Source organism: Brassica rapa, chromosome A10, assembly GCF_000309985.2.
Source record: "Brassica rapa cultivar Chiifu-401-42 chromosome A10, CAAS_Brap_v3.01, whole genome shotgun sequence".
NCBI classification, from domain to species: Eukaryota; Viridiplantae; Streptophyta; class Magnoliopsida; order Brassicales; family Brassicaceae; genus Brassica; species Brassica rapa.
The window spans coordinates 2,512,598-2,539,859 of record NC_024804.2 but is presented as its reverse complement, the minus strand read 5'-3'; the positions used below and the strand labels follow the sequence as shown (position 1 = coordinate 2,539,859).

Genomic DNA, 27,262 nt, shown 5'->3' with positions numbered 1-27,262 from the left:
CTGTAATGACTCAAAAAGGACTAGGAAGACTCGATAAAGACTTGAAAACAAATTGAAAAGCATATATACAAGATGTATAAAACACCATATATCAGTTACCTTGGTGCAAGTTATGTAGCTTAGTATACATCGTTCTTTCGTAGTTGTACGGGAGAAACATTTTCCGAAGGTGTTTCGTGAGCTTGTCCCATGAATTTATCGGTGCTTTTCCCGTGCGTGATCGAGTTGTCTTGAGATGTTTCCACCATGTTGCAGCATGGCCGCGAAAACGCATGGCTACCAGGGAAACACGGCGATCAAACAGAACTTATTTAAAGTCCATGATTTCTTCCACGGAAACTAGCCAATCGATAAGTTCATCACTGTGCAGACCTCCATGAAATTCTGGTATGTCTACTCAGAAGCTTCTTTCCCAGTGATTATCATGGTGATCTTGTTGACGAAGATCTTCATAAAACATGCCATGATGAATTTCATCCTCGTTGTCGACATATGGGTTGTATCGTTGGATCCTTTGTTGGTGTTGACGTTGTCCTTGGAGCGGAGGTGGGAGATTTTGTGGCTGCAGATGGCGACCTGGTGGCAGTGGCGGGTGTTGTTGTGGTAGTGGTTGGTGTCGTTGTTGGGCTGGTAGTGGAGCTTGAGCGTCGCGTAGGGTTTACTGCTCAACCAAGGCTGTGATTGCGGTGGTCAAGGCGTCCAATTGACCGGCCAAGGTTTCTCTTAGCTGCTGAATCGACAATTGAGATGCCGTCTGGGTTTTGATCCCGATTGTTACCAGCGGCGCCTCCTGTTTTCTTAGTCATGGAAAACAAGAAGTTCTTTCCTGAAACGTTCTGGCTCTGATACCAACTGATAGAGTGCGGAAGCGGTATGAGTCAAAGATCTAGGGTTTAATCTCGAACTCAGGTGACTTGTCGACGAAGATAGCTTGGTAAACAAAGATAAGGACGCGAATACTCTTTGCAGTGCTCATTAAAGCTTTTAGGGTCGCGAATACTCTTCGTAGTGCTTATGAAAGCTCTTAAGAAAACTCTATATCTTATTAAAATCTAAGGTATCTTACACAAAGACATGGATGCCCTATTTATAACTATCTCATATTCCTAATTAGCTTATCGTAAGGATAAGTAGTTATTTTAAAAATAAAAGGAAAACCAACATAGTAGTAAAATAGAAAAAGTCCTAATACTTCGTAATAAAGGAAGAGGACGTCGGATAAGGCTACGCTGCATCAAATATCATCTCCATCTGTTTTCAACTCCATCAAAGATGGATAAAAAGGTTACTCATACATGGCTACATATGGTTTACGTTTTGCTGTTGCAGGAGATGAATATTGTTAAAGACCAGTTATGTTTGGTTTAGTTCATTTCGATTTTGTATCGGAAGATTGTAATCCATGTTCTCGGAAAATTCCTTTCTCTTTGCGAGTTTAGTCCATAATCTTGTAATCCATGTTCCTGGAAACATCATTTCTCTTTGTAATGATCGTTTATGTTTCTTGTATAGAAGCCATAAATTCAAGATTCTTTGCAGACTTAACAAACATCAAATCTAAAACCAAACGAAAGACATTTCTTATAACCAAACAAAACAAAAGCCAAAGAATTTGAATATGGTTAAAAAAAGACTACAACAGAGAAAGACTTCACTAACAGCTTCTAAGGGTATCTTGTTTTTAACTCTAAGAATGCAATAAATCCCATGAGCCTCTGATTAGGGAGAAAACGCCACAGCTTTGTAATTGGAAAGAGATAGGAGCACCTCACCAAACTGGACAATAACACAGTCAACAACACTCTTCAGTCATTTGTCGAGAGAGACTCAAGATCAGGCGATGATGTAACACTCTCTTTCTGACTCGAAGAAGACATCAGCCTTCTCAGCTCATCCTCACCGCTTTGTTGTTCCTGTTGTTGTTGAAGCTGAAGCTGATACAGTTGCTTCTGTTGATGAAACTGAAACTGATGCTGCTGTTGTTGTTGTTTCTGAGAATGAATTTGGAGCTGATGGATCTGTTGTGCAGATTGCATAGTGTTGTATCGACTGATTACTGGGATAGAATTGCTGGTTTGATCCAAAAGAACCATATGGTAATGCAAATGGTGGAGCCACTGGAGGAGAAGGAGGGTCGTTGTTGACTGTTGCTTTTCAGATTCTGGTTGACTCTGTTCCCACGGCTAAGCTGTCACTTGGCTCTGTTGCAACTGTTAACAACTTCATTGATTGCACTGTTGAGAGGATAAAAAGCTGCTATGTCTTGTGAGACTACTTGAAAACATCACCCAGTAGGTAGCAATCTCTCAGATGCCCTTCCCCGAACCAATCATCTTTCCAAGGATTGCAGCCTAAAAATCCAAAGACAATATATCAGAAGAAGAAGATACACACACACTGTTCTCAAACCAATAGGTCCAAAAGAATACAAAGCAGATGTAAACACCCAAAAACAAACTATGCAATTCAAGATTGAATCAATCTAGTTCAAGCCACCAAGAAAAACTACTAAACCCTAATGTATATATCATCACACTGAGAACATTACAAAAATCTCAGAACTATTAAAACATTACAAGAATCACATACCATACGTCTCAAGTTCTTTTGAATGATTCATTACTAAAAGCTACTTACTCATCTGGAGCCTGTCACCGGATGCTCATCTGTGAGATTTTTGAGTTACAAAATTCACTCTAAGTAATTGTGTCAGTTATATATCAATCATCTCTATATATTGTCGATTCATATTCGTCAAACTAAGTTGTATGATCAATCAATAGCTGAAAGTATCTAGCAGACTTCAATAGCATATGGTCCCATGGGTTTTGTATATCCTTTAATGCACATTTTCCGTCTCACGCTATTCACCATCTCCCACATCCCAGCGTCAGCATATATGTTAGAAAGCAAGACGTAGACGCTTGATTCAATGGATCCCATGGATAAGAGCTTCTCTGCTATTTCTTCTCCTAAGTCGACATTTTTATGAATTCTACATGCATTCAGAAGAGCTCCCCAAGCCCTGGCCATTGGTTTCACAAGCATGCTATCAATAAAAAACTTAGCTTCCTCAACTTCACCACCTTGACCTAGCAAGTCTACCATACACGCGTAATGCTCTTTCTCTGGTGCAATCCCGTAGTCACTTGTCATCGACGCAAACTGCTTCTGTCCTTCTTTGATGTTTCCCGAATGGCTACAGGCCGTCAAAAGTGAGACGAATGTCACAGAGTTTGAGTTAGTTCTGCGACTTCATTTTATCAAAACAATCTAAAGCTTCCTCTAACATACCGTTTATCCCAAAGGCATTTCTCTCCGTAGATATCACGTTTCTCTCCGGAATCATATCAAAATCCTTCCTAGCCATTTGAATGTTCCCGCATCTAGCATACATGTCGATGAAAGACGTAAAATTTACAGCGTCCATTTTAATCTCGTTGCTTATCATGTAACCACGAACACTTCTCCCGTGTCTTTGAGACCCCAAGCTCGAGCAAGCAACAAGAAGTGCCGCTAAAGTACATTGATTCAGAAGAACGGATTCTCCCAGCATCTCCCTGAACAGATCAAACGCTTCAACAACTCTCTCACATTTAGCAAATCCAGAAACCAGCGTTGTCCACATCACCACATTCTTATCAACACTTGTTTCAAACATCTCTCTAGCATTATCCAACAACTTGCATTTCACATATATATCTACAACAAAGACTTGTAAATAGCCACTCTGATCTATAAACCCCCTTCTGATGGATAAACTGTGCACTGACTTCCCTTCTTTACCAGCAAAGACATTCCCAGAAGCATTCACCAAACATATCAACGTAAGCGCATTATCGACCCCCAAACCTGCCTCTCTCATGAGATAAAACAAACGAAACACTTCAGAGTCTCTCGAGTATCTCAAATACCGTTTCATCAAAACCCCGCAAAGAACCAAGCTTCTTAGAGGCATTTCGTCGAACACCTTCTGCGCATCTTCCATTCCACCAAACTCTCCATACATCTCAACCAACGACGGAGCAACATAATCATCCTTATCCAACCCACACTTCACCGCCAATCCGTGAATCAGAGCCCCATTCTCTAAAAACGCTAACCCCACACAAGCTTTGCTCGCGAACACTAAATTGAAACTGTCGACGACGCCACCATCGCAATCCCTCCTCATGCGATTGTAAAGACGCAAGCTTTCGCCGTGATTCTTGGATTTGGAGTAAACAGAGAGGATCGTGTTCCACGAGTACCGTTTCCTCTTCTGGGGTGGGATTCGATCGAAGGAAGGAAGCAGTGGTGAAATGGAGACGATTTAATTGGATATAAGAGTTTGTGAGACTGGATCCGAGAACGACTTCTTCTTTGAGTCCGTGGACTATAATCTTTGTGTGAACCTTTCGAGTTCTAGTTATCAAGTCTCAAGAACACACACGATATAACTCTCAATAAGAAACTCTTCTTATTAATCACTTGAGGAAAATATGCTCAAAACCTCAAAACACAAAGCTCATAAAACTCACACAAAGCCAACACACACACGCATTGCTTATATATAAAACTCTTTAATCCTAAACTCATTAGGACTTATATTTAGATTTGGATAACTCCAAATCTAACTCGATGTAGATAACTTGTTACTTAAGTTACTTTCAAGTTTATCTCCAACACGAGTTAGGTGCAGCGCTTTGATTTGGGTAAGGATGGTTAGAAGAGTGTTGGTTCTGTTCACCGGAAGCATCGGTATCGGTGGTGAACTGCGCCTCCGCCAAAAAAAAGTCAAAAAGTCAAACTCCCTTAAATAGAACAATCAAGCAAACTAAAACACGTGCTTTTGTAATAACACAAAAAATGAATCACGTGCTTATTGTTTTTTTTTTTGTGTTGCCATGTTTATGAGTTATGAATTTCGGTGAAATTTCAGGATTGGGCCGAGTTACGTACTGATTCATGTCCACACTGTTGTCTCTCTGTATTTAATACGTGCGTCCGCACCTACCCAACGCATGTCTTCGTTTATTTGGTCGTGACTTTCAGAGTTAAAGACTGAATCAAACTTGTGACATGAATTTTTTTCTATGAAGATTATTCGCTTTATGAGGCAGTTGAAAACTTCCAACTTCCTTGGCTTAGTGGATTCGGTTTTTAAGGTGTTATCATGTCGTCTTGACCTCCAAAACCGAATGTGAATCGTCGTCATGTAGCGTTTAAATATTGACAAACCAAGAAACGATAGTTGAATTCATCATTTTTTTAAACTGATTAATTTGACCTTTAACCGGTTGATTTCTGGTTAATTAACCAACATTTAGCAGACTCAGCGCTAGTAAATCTCCAAAGCCAAACTATAATCAAAGATCAATAAGTACAAAACCATCTATTTTCAAGTACATTTTTCATCTAAACTTTTTTTTTTGAAACACTCCTGAAGATTACTTATTAACGGTAACCGGTATAGTAATTTTGATTATCATGTTTTGAATGTTTACTTGTGAATTTGTGATATACGTTGCGGTCCAAGGCAAAAACCGTGTTATGTCTTAACTTGTTTGATCAATTCCTATTGTTTAAGTTCAAATGTTGAAAACCAAGTCTTTCCTAGTAAAAGTCAAGCCACGAGAATATCTCAGTAGGACCAAAAGTCACACAAAGCTACCAGTTTACCAATCAACCAACACCATTATCGACAACCTTATATATAGGTCATTATCAAAACTATATATGATACAAAACAAACAAGGAGTAAAGCCATACAACAACTTTTACGTGCCAAGACAAAAAGAAGAAATTCTTACTTTTAATATACAAAGAAACAAGAGAGGAATGATGATGAAGAGACAAATGATACTTGGAGTGATTCTGCTTGGATTCTTGGTGATTTTCTTGGGCACCACACAAGTGGAAGCGGCTAGGCCGTTGCGAACCAGCGGTGAGATTCAATACGTGTTCCAGTTCCTGCAAAGAGGTCCGGTGCCGCCGTCAGATCGAAACGGATGTACCCACATTCCGAGACAGGGAGGTTCGTGCCGCGGCTGAGCAGTCACCTTAGTCAGATTATACATCCTGGTTACATTTTTTTTTTCAAATTTAAGGTAGTTAATGTAATAAACACAACAATGGTTTTGTGTATTGGTTCTATATTTAAAGCAGTTAGCAACTTCAAAAGCAAATGTATGTATTCATTAACTTCATAAAAGCTGCAAAAAGCTAGTTGATAAGATTAATTATTCTTTTATTTGTTAAGGAACTACATGTATAACCATTTTGGTTTATAATTATAATATTATTTTTTATCTTTACGCATCTCTCTGATCATCTTCATAAACTGTAAGCCCGGGTTATAATATCGACCATCATGGAATTGTGATTCTTAACATTTGACGTACGAGGATAGCTGTTGCCTCAGTTGTTAATTTCGACTATAGGCTTCTTCCATATCTAAATTTAAATCACAAGTCACAACATATATTTAATATCATTCTTTTCGTTGCGATTTTGAATCTTTGATCATAGTTAATCAAACGATTCAAGTAAAAAGAGAATAAATACTTAAACCATTAGATTAGAAAATGGTTCGAATGTCAAATCTAAAATGGTTTCGATACGTAAATTTTGTTGTATAGCAGTTTAGTTTTGCATGGGGTTTTATTAATGACACTTATGCATGGGATTTTATTGATGACACTTATATACAGAGAGAGAGTTTTTCGGTTAACACCTCATGAGTCATGGCTTGACTTCTGTGTTTTGTGCTCGCTATCTTATGTATATGATCTTTGACTTTGACTACACCGGTTAGAAAAGAAAGAAATGTTCCTATATTTGATTAAAAAAACAAACGTAGGAATTGATCAAACGAGTTACTATGACACGGTTTGCATTAGACAATGCCCTTTCCTCGAAACAAATAGCACGTGCCCAGAATTAATACACTCAAAGCAAATCGATCTAATTTTGATTGGCTGTATAACTTTTACTTGTCTGTGTACATGATTTGTTGGATTGACTTGACTTGGAGATGGAGAGGCCAATGGTCTCACATATTCTTAAGGCTTGGCTTTACTTATAATATTCACTAGATTTTGACCCGCGCAGGCGCGCGGGTGTATATTTTGAAAAATATATTGATATTTGTTTTTCATGTAATTATTAGGATTTGCAAAAATGAATCTGAGGAACATAACCGATACCGATCCAAAATATAGTACCAAACCCGAACATAAATTGATTAAATATTTTAATTATTCAAAATTTTGTTATTTAGAGAACCGAATCTGATCCGAACCGAAGTATTTGGGTATCTTAATTTATCTAAAAATAGATTTATATACTTATATATATTAATTATTTTTAGATTTAACGTATATAAAATATCAAAATGATACTTTTAAATTGGTTTAAATACTTAAAAATATATATAGATAGTCAAAAGTAAATATCTGAAATAGTTAAAGTATACTCAAATCACCAAAAATACTTAAAATAATTATTGATTCCGTATCCAAAATTTAAATCAAGCCAATTGATATGTTAAGCTTAAGTATTATGACATATGTTATTCAAATTTATACGTAATATATTATTTTATTTATACATTTTGAGAAATTTAAAATATATAATGATTTAAGACTTTAAAAATAATTTAAATTAGTTATCTAAACCCAAACCAAACCCGCAAAGATCCAAATCGAACTCAAACCAAAATTTAGAAACATTCTAATAAGGTTGAAATCTTTGACTTCGAAAACCCGAAATACAAACCGATCAAAACCAAACCCGTATGGGTACCCAAAAGCCCATCTCTAGTCATTATTATATATCGTATTTTATCATCATATAATTAATCGTATTTTATATGTACCATCATATAAGTAATCATATAATTAATAGTATTTTATACATACCATCATATAAATAATTACATATATTATATTTTTAAAACTTAATATGAAATATAAAAATCATAATTTGAGTTGGTATTTCAAATTGGGTTTTGTATATATTTTTCTTATATATATTGATAATATTTTTTTATAATGGTTATTGAAAAATAGTTTAGTAAAAATCCATTTTTGAATATATGTATATTTTTGAATCAATTTTTGATATAAATCAAATTTGAATTATTATTTTGATTTGAAATATGTATATAAAGTTTAAATTTTGTTTTATGGTTAGTTTAGAAAAAAAAATTTAGGCAATTAGATTGACCCATTTTAGTATATTTTAAAAGTGGCCTAGATAACTTTCAATTTTTTTAAAAAACATAAGCCCATTACTTTTTTTGTTAATACTACTATCCTTGTTTTCAAACAAAAATATTTTTTTTTAAAAGACTACAATCCATGTTTCCAAACACTCCAAATTTTTTAATAGTCCTATTCAAGTCTCCAAACACTCCAATTTTGTACTTGAGTTTTAATAAGATAGATGACATTTCCATTTTTCACCTTGGACATTTGATCAAACATGTTACTACTACATGACTCCTTCGTTTCGCCTTACACCACCAGAACCGGAAGATGATAAACCGATTTTTTTTAAAATAATATCTGCTTAAGTTTCGTTCATAACTACTTACACATTGGTGACTAAATTACAGATCCGGTTTACTTAAGTTCTTTTTTTGGTTATGAATGTAATAACATCATGAAGTCTTTTATGTGTGATTTTTTTTTTTAAATTAGACCATCATATAGAAATTTTATTAAATGTATTATATTAAAACTAATAATATATAGAATTTTTGCACTACTTTAATCATAATATCTTTTGATATCTTTTTATTTTAAATATAAATATATTTATTTATTTTTTAACAAATCTGTTTAAAAAGATTTTAACAAGATATTAATTTTTAAAAATTATATTTAAATATTTCCACGAACTTCGAAATTAGTTTTGAAATATTATCAAACATTAATATATTCAGTTATCGTTTATAATTAAAAATTATATCCTATTTTTATCTATTAATTATATAATCATAATTAATTATATCAAAAGAAAATTATTATTTGGAGCTAAATATGATAAAATTGTATTAAATTGATAAATTTATATATTTTAGTTTCATAAGAATCAAATATTTATGTTCAAAAATAAAAATATAATATGTTGGTAAGACGGGTTAAAATTAGCAAACTATATAATACATGTATAAAATTTTACATGTATTTAATTAAAGCTAATAATATAAAATCTTTGTAACTATTATATTCATGATATCTTTTTTATTTTAAATATAAATATATTTTATATATTATATTTTAACAATTCTAATAAATATGTTGAAAAATATTTTAACAATATCTTAATTTTCAAAAAGTTTATGTAAATATTTTCACTAATTCTAATAAAGCTATCTTATTTTTATCTAATTTATAATCATAATGTTAAAATAAAATTATCATATTGAACTAATATGATAAAAGTATATTAAATTGATAAATTTATAAATTTTATTTTCATAAATAGAAACTATTTACGTTAAAAATATAAAATGTGTCTAATAATTAACATATCTTAAACTTTTGAAAGACATATCAGAATTTAGCATAATTAAATATAAAATATTTTTTAAATATTTTTTCTCTTGACGATATTAATTTTTTAATAACTAAACACAACTATAATATGACAAATATATAATAAAAAGTGACAAATATGATTTTAAACAATTTATTAATTATAACATGTAAATTACAAAATTATTGTATTTGAAATAGTTACATAAAGCCAGAAAACAGCCGTCTTTCGTCGTTCACATGAACCAATATCTCCCGGTGTGGTTTACAGAGTCTATATGAGTCTGTAATGTTGTCGATAAAAAAAAAATAATTACATAAACATTTAAATATATGATTAAGCTAAAGTATATACCACTAATGATCTAAAACAAATATTTATGTATATAAAACTGAAAACAATATCTATAATTTTTTTGTTAAAACCCTACCCCGACAAAAGGACACTTTTATAGTTTTAAGACTCCACCACAATAAAAGTATTTATCTTTTGGTTCGCATCCTCCTTCAAACTCAACTGAGCGAAACCGAAGGCATGAGTCTAGAGGATGCTGAAGATTTGGTTCTCCACATGATATTATCCAAAGTCGGTCCTGAGAACACAGCTAGAGTTGCTTGTGTCAGCAAACGCCTTCAAGTTTCCGCCTCCGAGGAATCTCTTTGGTCCATCTTCTGTTCCCTTGACCTCAACATCTCTACTCCTCTACATGACTACATCCCCATGGAGATTCTCTCCTTCCTTCAAGGTCAGCTTTTTTTTTTTTTTTAATATTCTTTTCACATTTTCTAGGGTTTGATTTTTCCTTAGATCTGATCTCTGAGCCTGCCTTTTTAAGTATATATATAGCTGTGGTTCTGTTCATTTAAAAGGTTGTGTGTCTTTATTATTATTGTTTCAGGGGGCATATCAGTCATGGAGGGAGTCCTTTATAATTTATCCTTGGAGTCTCTTGTTGGGACAGTCTCAAACTATGGTTAAGCTTAAACTTCCCTGAAGCAGAGGCTACACTGAGAAAAGGTGTCACGGAGGATGATCTTGAAGAATTGGAGACTGCTCTCAACGTCCAACTTCCTCTCACCACAAGGCTTCTCTACCGTTTCGTCGATGGCCAAGAACTTTCTTCCTCCTCATCCAGTGCTGGTGTTGATGAGGGGCCTCTAGGGCTTATTGGTGGCTATTCTGCTTATTGGCATAAAGTTAATGTCTACTTGCTACCTCTTAAGGAAGTGGTAAGGCAGACAATCGATATCATGGCCGGCGATCATAATACTATCTCCAAGAACATTGTCGTTGTGGCTGTATCAGCAGCGCCCAGTTCGAAGAAGATGTTTTTCCTTGATTGCACAAACGGACAGCTTTATACTGAAAACACAAGTTCTCACCAAATGCTTCCTTGTGTTCCCGAGTCTTTGGTTTGTATCAACGGCGATCAACAACAGGACGCCATGCTGCTTTGGTTAGAAGAACATGGCAGGAGGTTACAAACTGGTGCTACCAAAGTCCGTGAACAGGATAACATTAAAAGTATCAGTTTGTTTCCCGAGATTCCTCCCTTGTGTTCTATCTTTGTAACTAATGGTGTGCAGGTAAACAATATTTATTTAGTTACTGTTATATTCTTTTTTTTTTATAAGTGCATTCATAAATCACATTCATAAATCAGGAAAATTGTTATATTCATGGTTGTAGATTGTTATTAAATAAATAAATAAATGCAGGTGCGTGCGTCTTCTGTGTTTATGCCTGAAGTATCTAATCATCTGGATAACCCACCGGTATACTCGTATGCATGTTCCATCCGGATGTCTCTCATGCCCAACTTTAACAGGAGACACCGTAGCTCTTGGCAAATGTATTCGAGACATTGGGTTGTCCGAGCTGATGACGCGGTAATAGGTGATGTTGATGGAGAAGTTGTGCTACTTAAGGTATAGTTTTGCTTCTTCCACTCCTGTGCTAATATAAGTTCCATGTAGTACAATGGATATGAGCAATTCTTTCTAATGTGGTTTGTTGTATTTTTTAGAATCCGCTCTTACAAGCCAAGGAAGAAGAGTTTGTCTATAGGTGTATTTCCCAATTTCCAACAAGTAATTTATCCGTTGAGGGATCTTTCACCTTTGTGCCTGGAAGGTATATGCTTCATGGACGATGATGTTTGATTTATAAGATTGCAGACCGCTTATGCTGTTTATCTTGTTTTTAAGATTAAACCTTGTAATTGGAGTATAATTTTTACCATTGCGTCTTTCATTTTATGTAGTTTGCAAGATCCGAAAGAACCTCAATTCGAAGTCAACGTCGCAGAGTTTCCTGTGAAGTTACCAGACTACATCTTCTAAACTCATCTCCCTCAAGGAGGTTTGTTACTCTTTCAAGATAATGCGTTATATCAGCTTTTATAGTTCATACATTGTGCAATGCACTTTATTAAGTTAACTTAAGTACTCTGAATCGACCAGTTTTACAAATTTATTAGACCATATATTATTCGCAAATGTTTTACATAATAACAAGTGAGCGTGTGATGAGCGAAAACAAAATTGAAAATGAAATAGCTAGAATTAGAGCTGAGATTAAAAAGCCATCTTGCGTTTCTGCGCTTCTGAAGGCAATTTAACATCGGTGGCTAAACTGAGAGCCTGAAAGAACCGAATAAGGTACCAAGTTATGTCTAACTGATACCATTCCAGTCCGTGCCTAGCCGAGGCCTCAAAGGCATGGTGGTTGTTGTGCCAGCTTTCTCCCATCGTCACTGGTGCTAGCCACCTATAGACCATTTCCACAAATACTCAAAATTAGTTCCTAATTATGGTATGCACAAGGATGTTCATATCTCTTTGATAAAATACCAAATGTTACGTGATGTGTCCTTGGTGTTCCAAGCTCTCGAGCCCAAAATATGACATGCTGAGTTTATGAGCCACGTCCCGTGGTAACCGATTGCTCCTCCAACACCCTGTTACAACAAAATGATATTTTGTTATTTTTTTATGAAATCAGTTTTGAAAACCTAAAACATTTATGAAAAAATGTAAAGATGTCCTTTTTTTTACCACGCCGCAAGTTAGGTAAGGTAGACCACCCCATATATAGACGAGGGTCCAAAACGCCATGACGTGGAGACCAACTGTTTTTTGTAGAAACCTGTAGAACCATTGCTGTTTCAAGTCCATCACGTTGTTACGTGCTCCACACTGTTGCATAAAATTTGCATTGTTACAACATGTACGACGTAGTTTTAGTTAATCATAAATCAAGATTGATTCTGGTTTTGTAAGATATTTGAAAACGCTGGAGTTACCTTTTCTCTGAGGTAACTGGTGTCGAATATCCACAGGACATGACTGAACCAAAATCCTTCGATAGGGCTATGTGGGTCACGGTCAGAATCTGTGAACTGGTGATGGAACCTATGTGTGCTCACCCAATCTATTGGATGACCCTGCCCAAAAAAATAACATTTCAAATAAAACTGAGGATGCATATTGGGTGTGTTTTGTTTCATTTTAATTTTTGGTTTAAGCGATATATACCTGAAGGGCAAAAAGTGCAGAATAAGCAAAAGGATATTCAAGCCATTTAGGTAGCTTAAAGCTCTTGTGAGTCAAATTTCTATGGTACGAGAACGTAATGCTGAGGTTAGTCACTGCAGCGAGAATAAAACCGAACAGGAGAGCTTCCCATTTGTAGTTAAAAGGAGCCAGGACACACAACAAATGAACGGCCACAACACTTAAAGCTCTCATTAAATCGACGCTTGTCCATTTTCTAAAAAAATATGCTCTTTTTTCCTTACGCATTGCTTTTCGGCTAGAGCCAGAGCCATTCTCCTTGGTGCCACCCATCAAGGATGGTTTGTGTTTTGAGATTTGGTGAGTTATATGGTTGAGCAAAGATTGTGATTATATATATAGCTGAATGTTGTGGATATTCAGAATCGTAAAGCTGGATTTGAGTAATCATATCTTAGTTTAACAACGAAATAATAAACGTGTACACTTCCCCTCGTGTTTGCCTAGTCTCCAAACGAGGATTTAATTTTAAAAATAATCAAGCGATTGGTTGGCTAATTTTATTATTTTCTAATAGGAGCATTCGTTAATGTTTTGCGTAGCGATCCCGGTTGATTGGTTAGTCCGAGAACTAAGAGTTAAGCATAATAGGCACACGTACAAACCTGGACATTTGTTTGGTATTTTAATAAAAAGTTTTTTCGAATGCTTTTACGTCATAACAATACAGGCATTTTGATGCCTCTTAACGTTTAAGGTTTAAGATTGGAAAATATTTTGTACGCGTGATACGCCAAGTAATAATATCCTTTTGGGTACTAAAAAACAGAAAATGTGTAAAAACCAAATAAAAATATTTGTTATAAACAATACAAAGTTTTTTATTTGTAAAAGGCTTAACAATACGAAGTTTTTTTTTTGCCTAAATTAACAATACGAGGTTAGTCTAACAAAGATGCTCTATAAAGAATTTCATCTGTATTTTTTTTTTTTGGAAACACAAAGAATTTCATCTGTATATATGTGATATTATCTAAACCAAAAGTATTAACATACACATTCTAAAGTTCATATACTCGGGCCGCTTCTGTTCAATCCGCTTCTTATTTTTCCGGTTACTCAAGTTAAATTTTCTTGCAATGCTCTCTATAAAAACCAGAGAGCCAAAGCAAAATGTTATTAATATATGGGCATCACTATAAATTAATAAGTTTTTAAATGTAAGCAATCATACCAATACTTATATCAGTTTTTTCTACTAATGTGCATGAACGAAATGTAAATGACATAAATAATAGAAAACGTGGTCAACTACATTACGCATATTAGAAGTTCACGAAAACGAACGTAATTAAGTAAATTGGTTCCAACACACAACAAACACCGGATAACACAATATTACAAGTGTCACCCTTACCAAAACCTTGAAACGTACGCAGACATTTAAATCATACTACTTAATAAAGACGATAAGTCGAATATCCTCATTCAACGAACCAATGCCATACGACGCCGTTGACTCTCTGAAGGCAGCTTCACGTCAGTAGCCAAACCGATGATTTCGAGAAAGCGTACGATGTACCAAGAGATGTCGATTTGCCACCACTCTAGGCCTTGTCTCGCCGACGACTCAAAGGCATGGTGATTGTTGTGCCAGCTCTCCCCAAACGAGAATACCGATAGCCACCTAGAACCAACATATTCAACCACTTGGTTAGTTTCTTCGAAGTTATAACATATCATTAATGCTAATTAATTGATGTAGCTTTAATATCATATACTCCATCTGTTTTTAATATAAATTATTTTATAATTATGCACATATATTAAGAAAATCATTAATTATTTATCTAACCACAAATCAACCAATAATAAAATAGAAGATATATTATCATTGGTCATATAATATTAGGTGTTAATAAATTTTACATAGAAAATCGAAAACGTCATATAATTTGGAACATAAAAATTTCTCTAAAACAACTTATATTAAAAAAAAACGGAAGGAGTAGTAAATTAATATATATGATTCTGAAACAAGAAAACATATATGATGCATATTTGTCCATTTTTAAAACATGGTAAGCTAATTGGTTGAATGATATATATATATTTTAAAAATTAAATGATTAACTATTATTATAATGTAATATATTTCTAAATTATAAATTGCAAAAAAACAATTAGCATTTTTTTTGTGTCTCTAATTTAATTATATGTAAATTTAAAAATGTATCAAACAGTAAGAACATTATCATTGGGTTTACAAGTTATTTTGAACATGCTCTAGTAGTAAAGTGGACCACAGAAAAAGCAAGGCAATTAAAAGATCTATATATGTCAGGTTTATGGATGGTGAACTTAAATGCATTTGGAGTTGGTCCAGTTGAGTTTCCATTTCAGACGAATTTTTCTTTTTCTTTTTCTTTGTCAATAGACCAGTCCGATGACAATGATGTTGTTTTTCCAGCTTAGTAAAGTCAAATAGTAAATTGAATGTTTTTTCGTGGAGAATGTGCTTATGTTTAAATATCCTAATCGACCTTTTAAAACAGAGGTAGTTAGTTGAGGCATCAAGCATCAAATAATAAAAGAAACTATCTTATCTAGCGACCAAAGAATATATACATACCAAATGACATTAGTATGATGCATTCATGAGGATTTGTACTACGTACCAAACATTACGAGAAGTGTCGTTGGTCTTCCAAGTTCGGCTTCCCCAAATATGGCAAAGAGAGTTGATGAGGCAAGTCACATGATGCTCCATTGCTACCCCAATACCCTACATACATCCACCAACATTACAAATTCTTAATCATTTATCATCAATAGTTACTGTTTCTATTGATAGACAAACACAATAGGTAAACGTTGCTTTCAAGATTTTATTTTGGTAAGTAAATAGAATAAAGGGCAAAAGAAGACGGTAAATATTACCATTCCCCACGTAAGGAAAGACAAACCACCAAAGTAATAGAGGAGGAAACCAAATGCTAGAATGTGGTACAGGACCGTTCTTTGAAGGAATTTATAGTACCACTGCCTCTTTAAGTCCTCCACATTTGTCTTTTTTCCACACTGTCTCATTACAATATTGTATTAAAATTTTAAATTGTGATTAAAGTAAATATACTTATATCTGTAATTAATTTTACCTTTTCTACAAGATAACCAGTGTCAAATAGCCATAGGAGATGGCTGAACCAGAAGCCTTCATTAGGGCTATGTGGGTCTCTATCTGAATCTGTAAACTGGTGATGGTATCGATGTGTGCTGACCCAATCAATCGGATCTCCCTGTTACAGTAACAAACAAAAATAAATGCTTATAGTTATATGATAGAATTAGAGAGATACATATATTAAATATTAAATATTAACTCTATATGGGTCTTACGAATCCAAGGATTTTAAGGTGGTCCAAGAATTCATATAACTAAAAGAGTAGTTAAAGTAAGCATAAACAATGATATTATATACTGATAAATCCAAGGGTACATATATCGACACTGGCTTGAAGTCATTCTGAGTTGGTAGTTGAATATTATAAATCTTAACGTTCAAACTTAAGATCTGTAGCATTTTGTAATTAAAATAGGACTAGCGAGTTCATCTAATGTATGCGTAACTCGAAACGATTAAACGAAATTTATAAATCAGGTAAGTGATACTGCACTCGTTTTGTGTTTGCACTCGTTCGAATGGTTTAATTATTTGGATTCAAATCCAGCACTATATATGCATGTTGTTGTATATTTATATATACTATTTTTAGAAAGTCACAATAGGCTGAAGAAAGAGAGCGAACCTGAATGGCGAGAAGACCAAAATAAGCAAACAAATACTCGAGCCATTTAGGGACTTTGAAGCTCCGGTGAGCCAAGTTACGGTGGTAAGAGACGGTGATACCTAGCCCACCCACCGTATAGACAACAAGTGCAACCCGTAAAGCTGGCCAAGTGAAATGGAAAGGAGCTAAGAGACAGAGGAAATGCACAAAGAGAGAAGCAAAAGCCTTCACAATGTCCAATCTCTTCCACTTTCTTTCCCAAATTGCTCTTTTTCTCCTCCCCATCTCAGCCTTGTCCTCCACTGTTTTCCGGTGATTCTCCTCCGACGATGACATTGACATTTTTGTTGAATAGTGTCTAGCAAGTCGATGAAATTAAACAATTCTTTAAAATTTGAAGTTTGCACAAAGAGAGTGTTATAAAGTGTTTTTGTGTAAGGTTGTGAATGAGTATCGTTGTAATTTATAGTAACATGCATGGGGGGGGGGGGGGGGTACTTAAATACAATGGACTGACTTATTAAACGGACGCCGTAATGTATTCTCTAATGCACGCACCCTTTTTTCACCTATCTGTAAATTGTTGCAGTTGGGACGCAGTCGTTAACTACTAGCTAGCTAGCTAGCACATTAACTTTTTGTGTTGATAGTTAAAATATTATAATTTTTAGAATCCATAGATATATGCATGTAACTACGTTAGCATAAGCTGATACATACGTCGTATTGATTTAATATATATATATGCAATTGTTCTAACTTGTGGTAATATTTTTCCTTTCTTATATGGATGCTGATTCGATATATGCATTATGCATGAATCTATATTGTATATCACTAGTGAGAAAGAGTAAATATTAAGGGTCTTATTTCTGATTTTTGGTTGTTTATGTATAAAATGATACTGTTGAGCTCTTGGCTATCAGTAATAAACATAACGGAATGCTAGCAGAAAAACTAATTTGAATATCTAACGGTAAAAAGGAAAGAGCGTTCATATAGCGGCGTTGAGAACACCATTTTTAAAAAAAAATATTTATATGCAACTCTTCGACTAGCATTATTCAATTTTTATTTATTTTTAAGTTTTGTTTATTCTTAATCTATATTAATGCACAGGTAATTTATTTTAAGGGTTGATTTTAGGGACATTATTATTTCTCAAAATTGTTTTTCTGTCCGGGAACAGTGATTGGATGACAAGGAAACATGATTGGAACGATAATACGTTTCAGGTTCGAATGTTCAATGTATCTATTACACGAAACTCATGGACATCTATACAGATATAGAACCATGTTTTCGGTGTATTTGTATACCTGGAAATATGGTCTATTCGTGAAGTGTCCATCATTTTTAAAAGATTAGTTTGGATTTTTCATATACCCGGGATATTCCAAATTAATAAAAAATTATTTTTCTTTATATAATAATTACAACATATTCACCATATTTGTTTGCTTATGTAATGAATATGTTTCTACGGAAAATTAATATTGATGTTTTTTCTTTCCAAAAAGCATTAATATACATCAAAAGTGATGCAAATATTTCTATCTCTTAAAACATTTTCAATTTAAAATTCTATTTTTTCTTCTATAATATAGTAATTCTATTACGGAGTTGAGTTTTTCTCCACTTCTACTACATTTTATAATGATAAATGGAATAATGAATATAAAATAAAATTATTTTATATTATGAAATAAATTATTTTTATTTAATATAAAATGAGGAATAGAGTAGGATTGAAGTATTTTTTTTACTCTAATCTAGATTTTCGAGTGAATTGCTCTTGTACAATCAAAAAGGGTTAAAATGTGTGTGAAAAGTGATGTAATGTCCTCCATATGGGAAAGAGATTTACAAACCTATAAGAAGACAGCCTTGGACTTATTGTTTGGAACTGATTTTTTTAATAAGTAAATATTTCTTCTGTTTCAAATTAAATGTTTTGTAGAAGAATTTTTTTTTGTTACAAAATAAGTGATGTCTATTAATGCTTTTTGGAAAGAAAAAACATCAATATTAATTTTCCGTAGAAACATATTCATTACATAAGCAAACAAATATGGTGAATATGTTGTAATTATTATATAAAGAAATATAATTTTTTATTAATTTGGAATATCCCGGGTATATGAAAAATCCAAACTAATCTTTTAAAAATGATGGACACTTCACGAATAGACCATATTAAACGGACGCTTCATTAATAAACAAAATAAACAAAATAAACACTTCACGAATAGACCATATTACGACATTGTATTTACAAAATAAGTGATGTCTATTAATGCTTTTTGGAAAGAAAAAACATCAATATTAATTACACAAAAAACATCAACATCAATTTTTGGAAAGAAAAAACTAATCTCTTAAAAATGATAGACACTTCATTAATAAACAAATATGGGACTTAAATACAATGGACTGACTTATTAAACGGACGCCGTAATGTATTCTCTAATGCACGCACCCTTTTTTCACCTATCTGTAAATTGTTGCAGTTGGGACGCAGTCGTTAACTACTAGCTAGCTAGCTAGCACATTAACTTTTTGTGTTGATAGTTAAAATATTATAATTTTTAGAATCCATAGATATATGCATGTAACTACGTTAGCATAAGCTGATACATACCTCGTATTGATTTAATATATATATATGCAATTGTTCTAACTTGTGGTAATATTTTTCCTTTCTTATATGGATGCTGATTCGATATATGCATTATGCATGAATCTATATTGTATATCAATAGTGAGAAAGAGTAAATATTAAGGGTCTTATTTCTGATTTTTGGTTGTTTATGTATAAAATGATACTGTTGAGCTCTTGGCTATCAGTAATAAACATAACGGAATGCTAGCAGAAAAACTAATTTGAATATCTAACGGTAAAAAGGAAAGAGCGTTCATATAGCGGCGTTGAGAACACCATTTTTTTTAAAAAGCGGTAAAATCTAATTTAGTAAAATATTTATATGCAACTCTTCGACTAGCATTATTCAATTTTTATTTATTTTTAAGTTTTGTTTATTCTTAATCTATATTAATGCACAGGTAATTTATTTTAAGGGTTGATTTTAGGGACATTATTATTTCTCAAAATTGTTTTTCTGTCCGGGAACAGTGATTGGATGACAAGGAAACATGATTGGAACGATAATACGTTTTAGGTTCGAATGTTCAATGTATCTATTACACGAAACTCATGGACATCTATACAGATATAGAACCATGTTTTCGGTGTATTTGTATACCTGGAAATATGGTCTATTCGTGAAGTGTCCATCATTTTTAAAAGATTAGTTTGGATTTTTCATATACCCGGGATTTTCCAAATTAATAAAAAATTATTTTTCTTTATATAATAATTACAACATATTCACCATATTTGTTTGCTTATGTAATGAATATGTTTCTACGGAAAATTAATATTGATGTTTTTTCTTTCCAAAAAGCATTAATGTACATCAAAAGTGATGCAAATATTTCTATCTCTTAAAACATTTTCAATTTAAAATTCCATTTTTTCTTCTATAATATAGTAATTCTATTACGGAGTTGAGTTTTTCTCCACTTCTACTACATTTTATAATGATAAATGGAATAATGAATATAAAATAAAATTATTTTCTATTATGAAATAAATTATTTTTATTTAATATAAAATGAGGAATAGAGTAGGATTGAAGTATTTTTTTACTCTAATCTAGATTTTCGAGTGAATTGCTCTTGTACAATCAAAAAGGGTTAAAATGTGTGTGAAAAGTGATGTAATGTCCTCCATATGGGAAAGAGATTTACAAACCTATAAGAAGACAGCCTTGGACTTATTGTTTGGAACTGATTTTTTTAATAAGTAAATATTTCTTCTGTTTCAAATTAAATGTTTTGTAGAAGAATTTTTTTTGTTACAAAATAAGTGATGTCTATTATTTTAATGCAACTCTTTCATTAATTTAGCTATTTGGCTTTTAAATAAATTAAGAAAAAAATAAATATTATAAATTTTTGATAGTTAAATAAAGGCAAACTGAGCATTTAACTATTTTCTTTATTTGTGTAAAAAACTTTTAACCATATTCAATTTGAAATGGAGAGAGTAATACATTCCTTAGTAATACATTCCTTCTCTATTGCCACCTTTATCGTATTTAATTTGTTACAGTTGGGACGTTAGGCGTCATAACACTTCCATTAACTTGTTTTAGTAATATAATTACAATTGGAAGCTACAGATGCATCATGCATGTAGCATAACGCTGACACGGAGCTCGATATTGACTACGCTTTGTTTACTCTATACGCATAAACATATTACATATGCACTTGTTCCAGTTTGTATACATATAAGATAAATTCGTTTACCTTTTTAGTATTTCTTGTAAATTTATGGACGCTGGTAGTATATATTTTTATATAATATGGTTATACATATATATGAATAGATCGTATGCATAAATTCTGTGAAATGAAGACTGTATATGAATTAAGGCAAAAACCTTAGTATCAGACAACATTTAAAAGGGTTCATTCATTTGTACTGACTGCAACATGTCCAAGCAATGAACATAATTACAAAATAACAAAAAAAAAACATTATTACACTGGTCATATTCGTCAAAATATTTGTTCGTACACTAACCATACTGTAAAGGAGTTGATTTCTCACCTTTACAAATTCGATGGCAACCATGTCTGATGTCTCTACATGAGCTTCATATACAATTTGGATGGACTGTATATTCATGTGGTCATCTAGAAATTAAACCCATCAAAGAGAATAAATCAGATGCATATCTAATCTCCGAGTAAGAACACACCGGTCAAAATACGTGCGGTCAATTGGAAACTCCAAATGCATATGAATGTCATGTTTTGATAAAATCTTGTAATAAGCTTAATTATTACTTATTATCGAAATTTTTATATGATTGTAGTACGAGTGGACATCCAAGAGTAAATGTCTAACTTGATACGAGTGTCTACATAACTGAGCCAAGTGGACAGTGGGTGAAGTGTGAATTCCCAGGTCTCGAATCTCTTTAAAAACGAACAATATTGTATCGCTATTTTTTCTCTCCTAGGCTATATCTATGTGTATCCAAAAATACTCCTATGAACGAAAAAAAATAACGGATATTAGAAGCTTAGAACATTATAACGGATAATATCAAGAGTTCTTTGTATACATCCTGATGTGATATATATAATGCAGAAATACAAAGACGATGGCTGCAGTCTATGGCATCGTCTCTGATATTAAGTCTGTTGCTCTATCTTTTGAATGTATTTCATTTTCGTGGATCTCTCGTGAGAAAAACAGTGAGGCAGATTCATTGGCAAAACAAGCTTTGGTGGCTGAGGTTGCCTTAATGAACTCACCTAATGTTGGCTTTATCAATTAATGAATGAAAGTTTGTGTTACAAAAGAAAAAATATATCACATCAGGATGTATACAAATTTGAAGTAATCTGCAGCCAATATTTTTTTTTTATAGAAAATAACTGGTTGGTCCATGGAAACGTTTATACATAGAATGTGGCCACCATCCACTCTATTGATTCTGAATGAAATATCTTCGTGATACCCCCATCCTACCATATCAACGTAATTTCAACATCTTTACAGCGAAAACATTAAATATACAACATCGGGAAAAAAATAGATGAGTTAAATGCGAAATTTATGTACAAAAATATCTACACAAGCAAACCAAGCACTGTCAATGTCATCATTTGATTTCAATAACTACTATAAGAATATTTTTGTAATGCCAAGTTCTTATAACATTTGGTATTTGGACGGCTCCATGAAACGTAAAAACTATTTTCAAATATATCAATATATATTCGAAATCAGGTCCCATTATATTTATATATAAACACCACTTACTACTAATCAAATTAGCTATTCATTGTTTGTATTCAGTTAGGGTATTGCATATGCATTATGATATTTAGTTTTAGACAAATCTTTTGGTTTCATTTTTAAAGATTATAAATGGAATAAATCTTGAATTCACCAATTTAGATATTAATAAAAGAACTAAAGACAAGAGTTAAAGATACATTCAAACCACAACTGCATAGAATTTATAAACTGTTGGCAATACAGTATAACTATTGTAGCATATGTTCAAAGAGTAACCACAAATCACAGTGCCATAGATTCAGCATCATAACTTCAAATGACATTAATTATATTTGGGGCCAAAAAGTCAATGATGCAACTGCAACACCAAGGGACAGACCCACTGTTTCTTCAACTACCGTTCACCATGGTTAAAGTAACACAATTTTATTTCCTTTTAACCTATAGGTCTCATCATAGGTTATTGTTACATAAACCAGTAAATAAATAATCACAGATCTCAATGAAGAAAAAACTGTGAGCTTCCTCTGTTTCTGGGATTCTAATGACAATCTGATTAGGTCGGTGTCCAATCCAGTTCCATCTGTTTTGTCACCACCATTCAAGGCCATGCCTCGCCATTGATTCGAGCCTGCTCTGATAATTTTTACTGGACTACAAACATAAAATAAAACATGCAAACATTGTTTTGTTATCTAAAATTAATACGAAGAATTCAAATATATACTATATTTAATAACAAATAGCTGATTTATTTTTTTATCAACGAATTTATCAAATGTATGTATATAATCATTTGATCACCTAAGATTCCGCTCAAAGAGTCAATCAACCAAAGATGTAATAACATTACGTGGAAATATGAAACATATAGTTTCAAACAAAAAATATGAAACATATGTTGGTTAAATTAATATGAACTCGCACAACCGTGCGGGTGATTATTTTATTTTTACACACATAATTATTTGTTTTACATGATTAATTGTAATATTTACCATATTATTAATTGTTTAATATAACATTTTAAAACATAATAATTTTATAGTTCACATACAATAATTAAATTTATTTGTTTTAAATTTTCATATTTTAAATCATTTGATACAAAATTCCAAATTGAAAATTTTTAATGGTGAAATCAAAGATTTATTGAAAAATATTATATTAAATTAATATTGCAGATTAATATAAAACTGTACACGTGTTTAGTTATAATTGAAAAATTAGTTAGATATTTTAAAATTTCGTTTTAGTTAAAATGAAATATAAATTTAATTTTAAAATAAATACGACATTAACTAAATATTTAAAAGTTTTGTTTAAGTGAAAAATGAATATACATTTATGTTAAATAAACACGAAATTATTTAATTCTTTAAAAAAATTATTTTAATAAAAAAAATATATATATGTATATATATATTGTAAATAAAAAGATATGAAAAGATTTTATTAAAATATAATTTTAGAGTAAATATAAGAATATCTATTTGATTTGTTTGTCTTAGAATAATTCAAATAATTTAAATATTTATGCAAAAATTAATTTTAATAACTTTCTAAGGGGTGGTCCAAATTAAAAAATCACACATGAACTAAGTCATGACTTCTCTTTTAATATAATAGATATAATCTTATTGCTTAGAACGTGTTGTCTTAAAAAATCTCTAACTCATCTTCATATTTGTCAAAATGCAGGTGTTTATAAAAAATTTCTACCACGTCTACATATTTAATTATATAATAATATTTAGAAGTAAATATACCATAATACATCTATGTTTTTATAAAAATATATTAAGTATATTTAAGAAACAATATTTTTAATACAACAATTACCAATAATTTTTTATGTTAAATGCGTATATTATAATAATATTTATATTATTTTAAAATTTATCTATTTTTCAAAAATATTAAATAATTTTAGTTTCTATCTATCTGAATTATTTATTTTAAAATATTCTGAATTTTATATGAGCCTAATAGGATAACATGTTGAATATAGTCCTTTTTTTGACTAAGTATATATAGTCCTATTTTCTAAAAAGAAGGATGAAGTTTATAAAAAAAAACTACAATGAAAAGAATTTAACCATTAACTGCTCTTAAAAATCGTAGACAAAGGTGTCCACAGTTGCCGATAGGCAAGTTATGTTTCCTCCACTTAGACCATCTTTAACCCAGGTTATAAGTGGGTTTCTTAACCTTGGGGTTCCACAAAAACAACAAAAATCGATAACAGAAGTGATGAATTAAGGATCGGTAATGGGCTGTTTTCTGCACTGTTTGCGGACCCCACCAACACGTGGCGGCTTGCAATTGGATTGAATTATAAACTTTTTTTTTTTTTTTAGAAAAAAAGTCAAAAACTAAGAAACTTTAAAACACATTTAGCATTAAAGATAGTCTTATGACTTGGTCCTGTTTACTCCAACATAATAGCTAGCTAGTATTACGATTCTTGTTTATATTTGATGAAAAAGGGTTAGAGATATCAAATTTTGCGAATTACTAAATAAACCAAACAAAAACCCATCTAATATTATAATAAAACATAAAAGTACCGATTATTTTATGTAAATAACTGAGACTTTCGTTTTACTGTTCTATATAGGTTTTATTATCTACCCTGAAATAAACCAGTTGTATAACTGTAACAAACATATGAAACAGAATCCAAAAAACCTGATATGCACTAGCAGACTCTGAAATCTGTTTTAAGACTTGTCAACAAGAAAATAGTGATTAACTATTTAGAATTATTGACTATAAAATCGAGTTATACAATACATTTAATTCCCTAAGTAGAAAAAGAAGCAAATCACCACCTAACAATGGAGGACTATACCAAACCCTGAAAATGTCTCACTATAAGAAAGATCCATATTTGTATAAGAGTTGATTACACTCAATGACACTTTTTGACTTTCTATTACATCCAAAGACACTTCTTACATGTGATACACTTTGTTGTGGGTCAATGACAGATTGTGGACAATTTTACCCTTAATGAAAACTACACTTGTGGACACTCATAAAATGTGGATGTGTGATTTGTGGACGGCGTGGATGGGTGATTTGTAGATGGAGTATACGTGGACGAGTAATGTGTGGATGAGTGATGACTTGGTAAGCTTTAAGGAGAACACATATACTACTTGTTTTTACTCTGTTGCCTAATCCACTCACAACACTTCCTATTATTAGCACGTACTTCATCTTCTTCCTTCTTGTTTCTCTGCTTTTTCAATCGAGTCAAAAATCAACTTATCCTGCACAGAAGTCAAATCAACTTATCTTGTGGATGTGGATGGTATTAAGAACTTTTGAATATGTTTTGAATTAATTTGATAAGGTACACTATATAATAATAAATTAAATGGACAAACAAATAACTAAAAAAAGACTAAATATATATATACAAATTATATATAATTATAAAAAAAATTTACATTATACAAATTATATATAATTTTTAAAAAAAATTACATAAAATTATGGATGGATAGATTGTGGATGGACAAGTTGTATACATATATTTCACACAGATCAGTCATTTCTGCAAATTCAAAATTTTGTATCCAAATTAAAAAAACATCAGAAAACAATTGACCATTGTGCAATTATGGAAAAGGTTTAGAGTACAAAATTGGAAGTTAGGGGGGTTGATTCAAAAAGAATTTTCTGTACAATTTAGAAGTTTAAAGCACAATGGGAAAATAATAAAGCATTTAGGGACCTACTATGAAACTAAGAAGAGATCGTCATTGGAAGTTATCAAGTTTTGGGTTCACGGCGACAGAGAGCTTGGAGATTGCCGCAAGGAGACGTCACGGGTGTAGCTCGGCCACGGTTGGCCACTGAATCTGACCAGGAACTGGACATGCGAGGAAGCAGACCGGTTTCTGGGTTTTGTGTCACCGGCGACGGAGATCCTTGGTGATTATCTTGTAATCAGCTCCTGGAAATAACTCAACCTCTAGCTCAACATCTCTCTGACTCTTTCTTCTCTCAGCGACGAGCGGCCATGGAGGAGACGCCATCATCGGATTTGATCTGTTGTCGTCAAAGCCATTGTTTATGAATCCTTCGGAATGTTCGAATAGCTATTCATCCAAATTGAAAGCTCCAAAACCCGTAACATGCTCCTCATCCACATAACATGTCGACTTGAACGAATCCGAGAGACTCTCGTAGCAACTCAGTCACCTGTTCTCCATTTATTCAGCAGACGGAGGGAAAATTAGGATTCATCGATTTGGGAAAGTGATTTTAAATTTTAAACATGAAAAAGAAACAAAGAGGATAAGTGGAGAATCGTAAATATTTTTCTGAAATCTATAGTTTGTGTAATGAAAAGGTAAAAGTGACAATTCATATGAAAAAAGTGTGTCAAAAGTAAGATGTGCTAAATGTAATCGTAAAGTGATAATGTGTCTCTAGAAGTAAAATTCTCTTTGTATAAACCTATACCACTCTATTCTCCTATACAGGAAAGTATGGCAAGAGAAATTAAGTTGAGAGGAAGAGTAAATGCCCCCCC

General features: G+C 32.4%; 5 protein-coding genes across 5 annotated transcripts; 2 read left to right on the top strand and 3 right to left on the bottom strand.

Annotated features, from left to right (window-relative positions):
• Nucleotides 1-1,479: 1,479 nt before the first annotated feature.
• On the bottom strand, nucleotides 1,480-6,034 carry LOC103844068 (pentatricopeptide repeat-containing protein At1g06140, mitochondrial). The gene is given in 4 exon segments (XM_033282532.1): nucleotides 1,480-3,238; nucleotides 3,240-4,288; nucleotides 4,290-4,394; nucleotides 4,667-6,034. Coding segments are annotated over 4 exon segments (1,671 nt in total). The 5' UTR covers nucleotides 4,739-6,034; the 3' UTR covers nucleotides 1,480-2,793.
• Nucleotides 5,526-6,294, top strand: LOC108870198. Its single transcript, XM_018655523.2, has one exon. It carries the CDS (start codon nucleotides 5,575-5,577, stop codon nucleotides 6,031-6,033), a length of 459 nt encoding a protein of 152 aa, XP_018511039.2. The 5' UTR covers nucleotides 5,526-5,574; the 3' UTR covers nucleotides 6,034-6,294.
• Nucleotides 6,295-9,644: 3,350 nt separating this feature from the next.
• Nucleotides 9,645-12,003, top strand: LOC103844071 (F-box protein SKIP16). Its single transcript, XM_009120840.3, is given in 7 exon segments — nucleotides 9,645-10,238; nucleotides 10,240-10,270; nucleotides 10,424-10,473; nucleotides 10,475-11,111; nucleotides 11,244-11,453; nucleotides 11,552-11,658; nucleotides 11,789-12,003. Coding segments are annotated over 7 exon segments (1,293 nt in total). The 5' UTR covers nucleotides 9,645-10,059; the 3' UTR covers nucleotides 11,868-12,003.
• On the bottom strand, nucleotides 11,939-14,076 carry LOC103844072 (delta-9 desaturase-like 1 protein). Its single transcript, XM_009120841.3, has 5 exons — nucleotides 13,062-14,076; nucleotides 12,830-12,970; nucleotides 12,582-12,722; nucleotides 12,378-12,484; nucleotides 11,939-12,294 (listed from the first exon to the last, which is right to left on the bottom strand). The coding sequence occupies exons 1-5, from the start codon at nucleotides 13,371-13,373 to the stop codon at nucleotides 12,102-12,104; spliced, it is 894 nt and encodes a 297-aa protein (XP_009119089.2). The 5' UTR covers nucleotides 13,374-14,076; the 3' UTR covers nucleotides 11,939-12,101.
• Nucleotides 14,077-14,308: 232 nt separating this feature from the next.
• Nucleotides 14,309-17,314, bottom strand: LOC103844073 (delta-9 acyl-lipid desaturase 1). The gene is made up of 5 exons (XM_009120842.3): nucleotides 16,851-17,314; nucleotides 16,199-16,339; nucleotides 15,981-16,121; nucleotides 15,719-15,825; nucleotides 14,309-14,727 (listed from the first exon to the last, which is right to left on the bottom strand). Exons 1-5 carry the CDS (start codon nucleotides 17,172-17,174, stop codon nucleotides 14,529-14,531), a joined length of 912 nt encoding a protein of 303 aa, XP_009119090.1. The 5' UTR covers nucleotides 17,175-17,314; the 3' UTR covers nucleotides 14,309-14,528.
• Between the last annotated feature and the right edge of the window lie 9,948 nt (nucleotides 17,315-27,262).

Coding starts and splice junctions, on each gene's coding strand:
- LOC108870198 (XM_018655523.2), top strand. CDS start 5,575: ATGTTGAAAACCAAGTCTTTCCTAGTAAAAGTCAAGCCACGAGAATAT.
- LOC103844072 (XM_009120841.3), bottom strand. CDS start 13,373: ATGGGTGGCACCAAGGAGAATGGCTCTGGCTCTAGCCGAAAAGCAATG. Junction 12,971..13,061: donor CTGCACTTTTTGCCCTTCAG/GTATATATCGCT, acceptor TTTTTTGGGCAG/GGTCATCCAATAGATTGGGT. Junction 12,295..12,377: donor GACACATCACGTAACATTTG/GTATTTTATCAA, acceptor AATGGTCTATAG/GTGGCTAGCACCAGTGACGA.
- LOC103844073 (XM_009120842.3), bottom strand. CDS start 17,174: ATGTCAATGTCATCGTCGGAGGAGAATCACCGGAAAACAGTGGAGGAC. Junction 16,340..16,850: donor TTGGTCTTCTCGCCATTCAG/GTTCGCTCTCTT, acceptor TTACTGTAACAG/GGAGATCCGATTGATTGGGT. Junction 14,728..15,718: donor GACACTTCTCGTAATGTTTG/GTACGTAGTACA, acceptor TGTTGGTTCTAG/GTGGCTATCGGTATTCTCGT.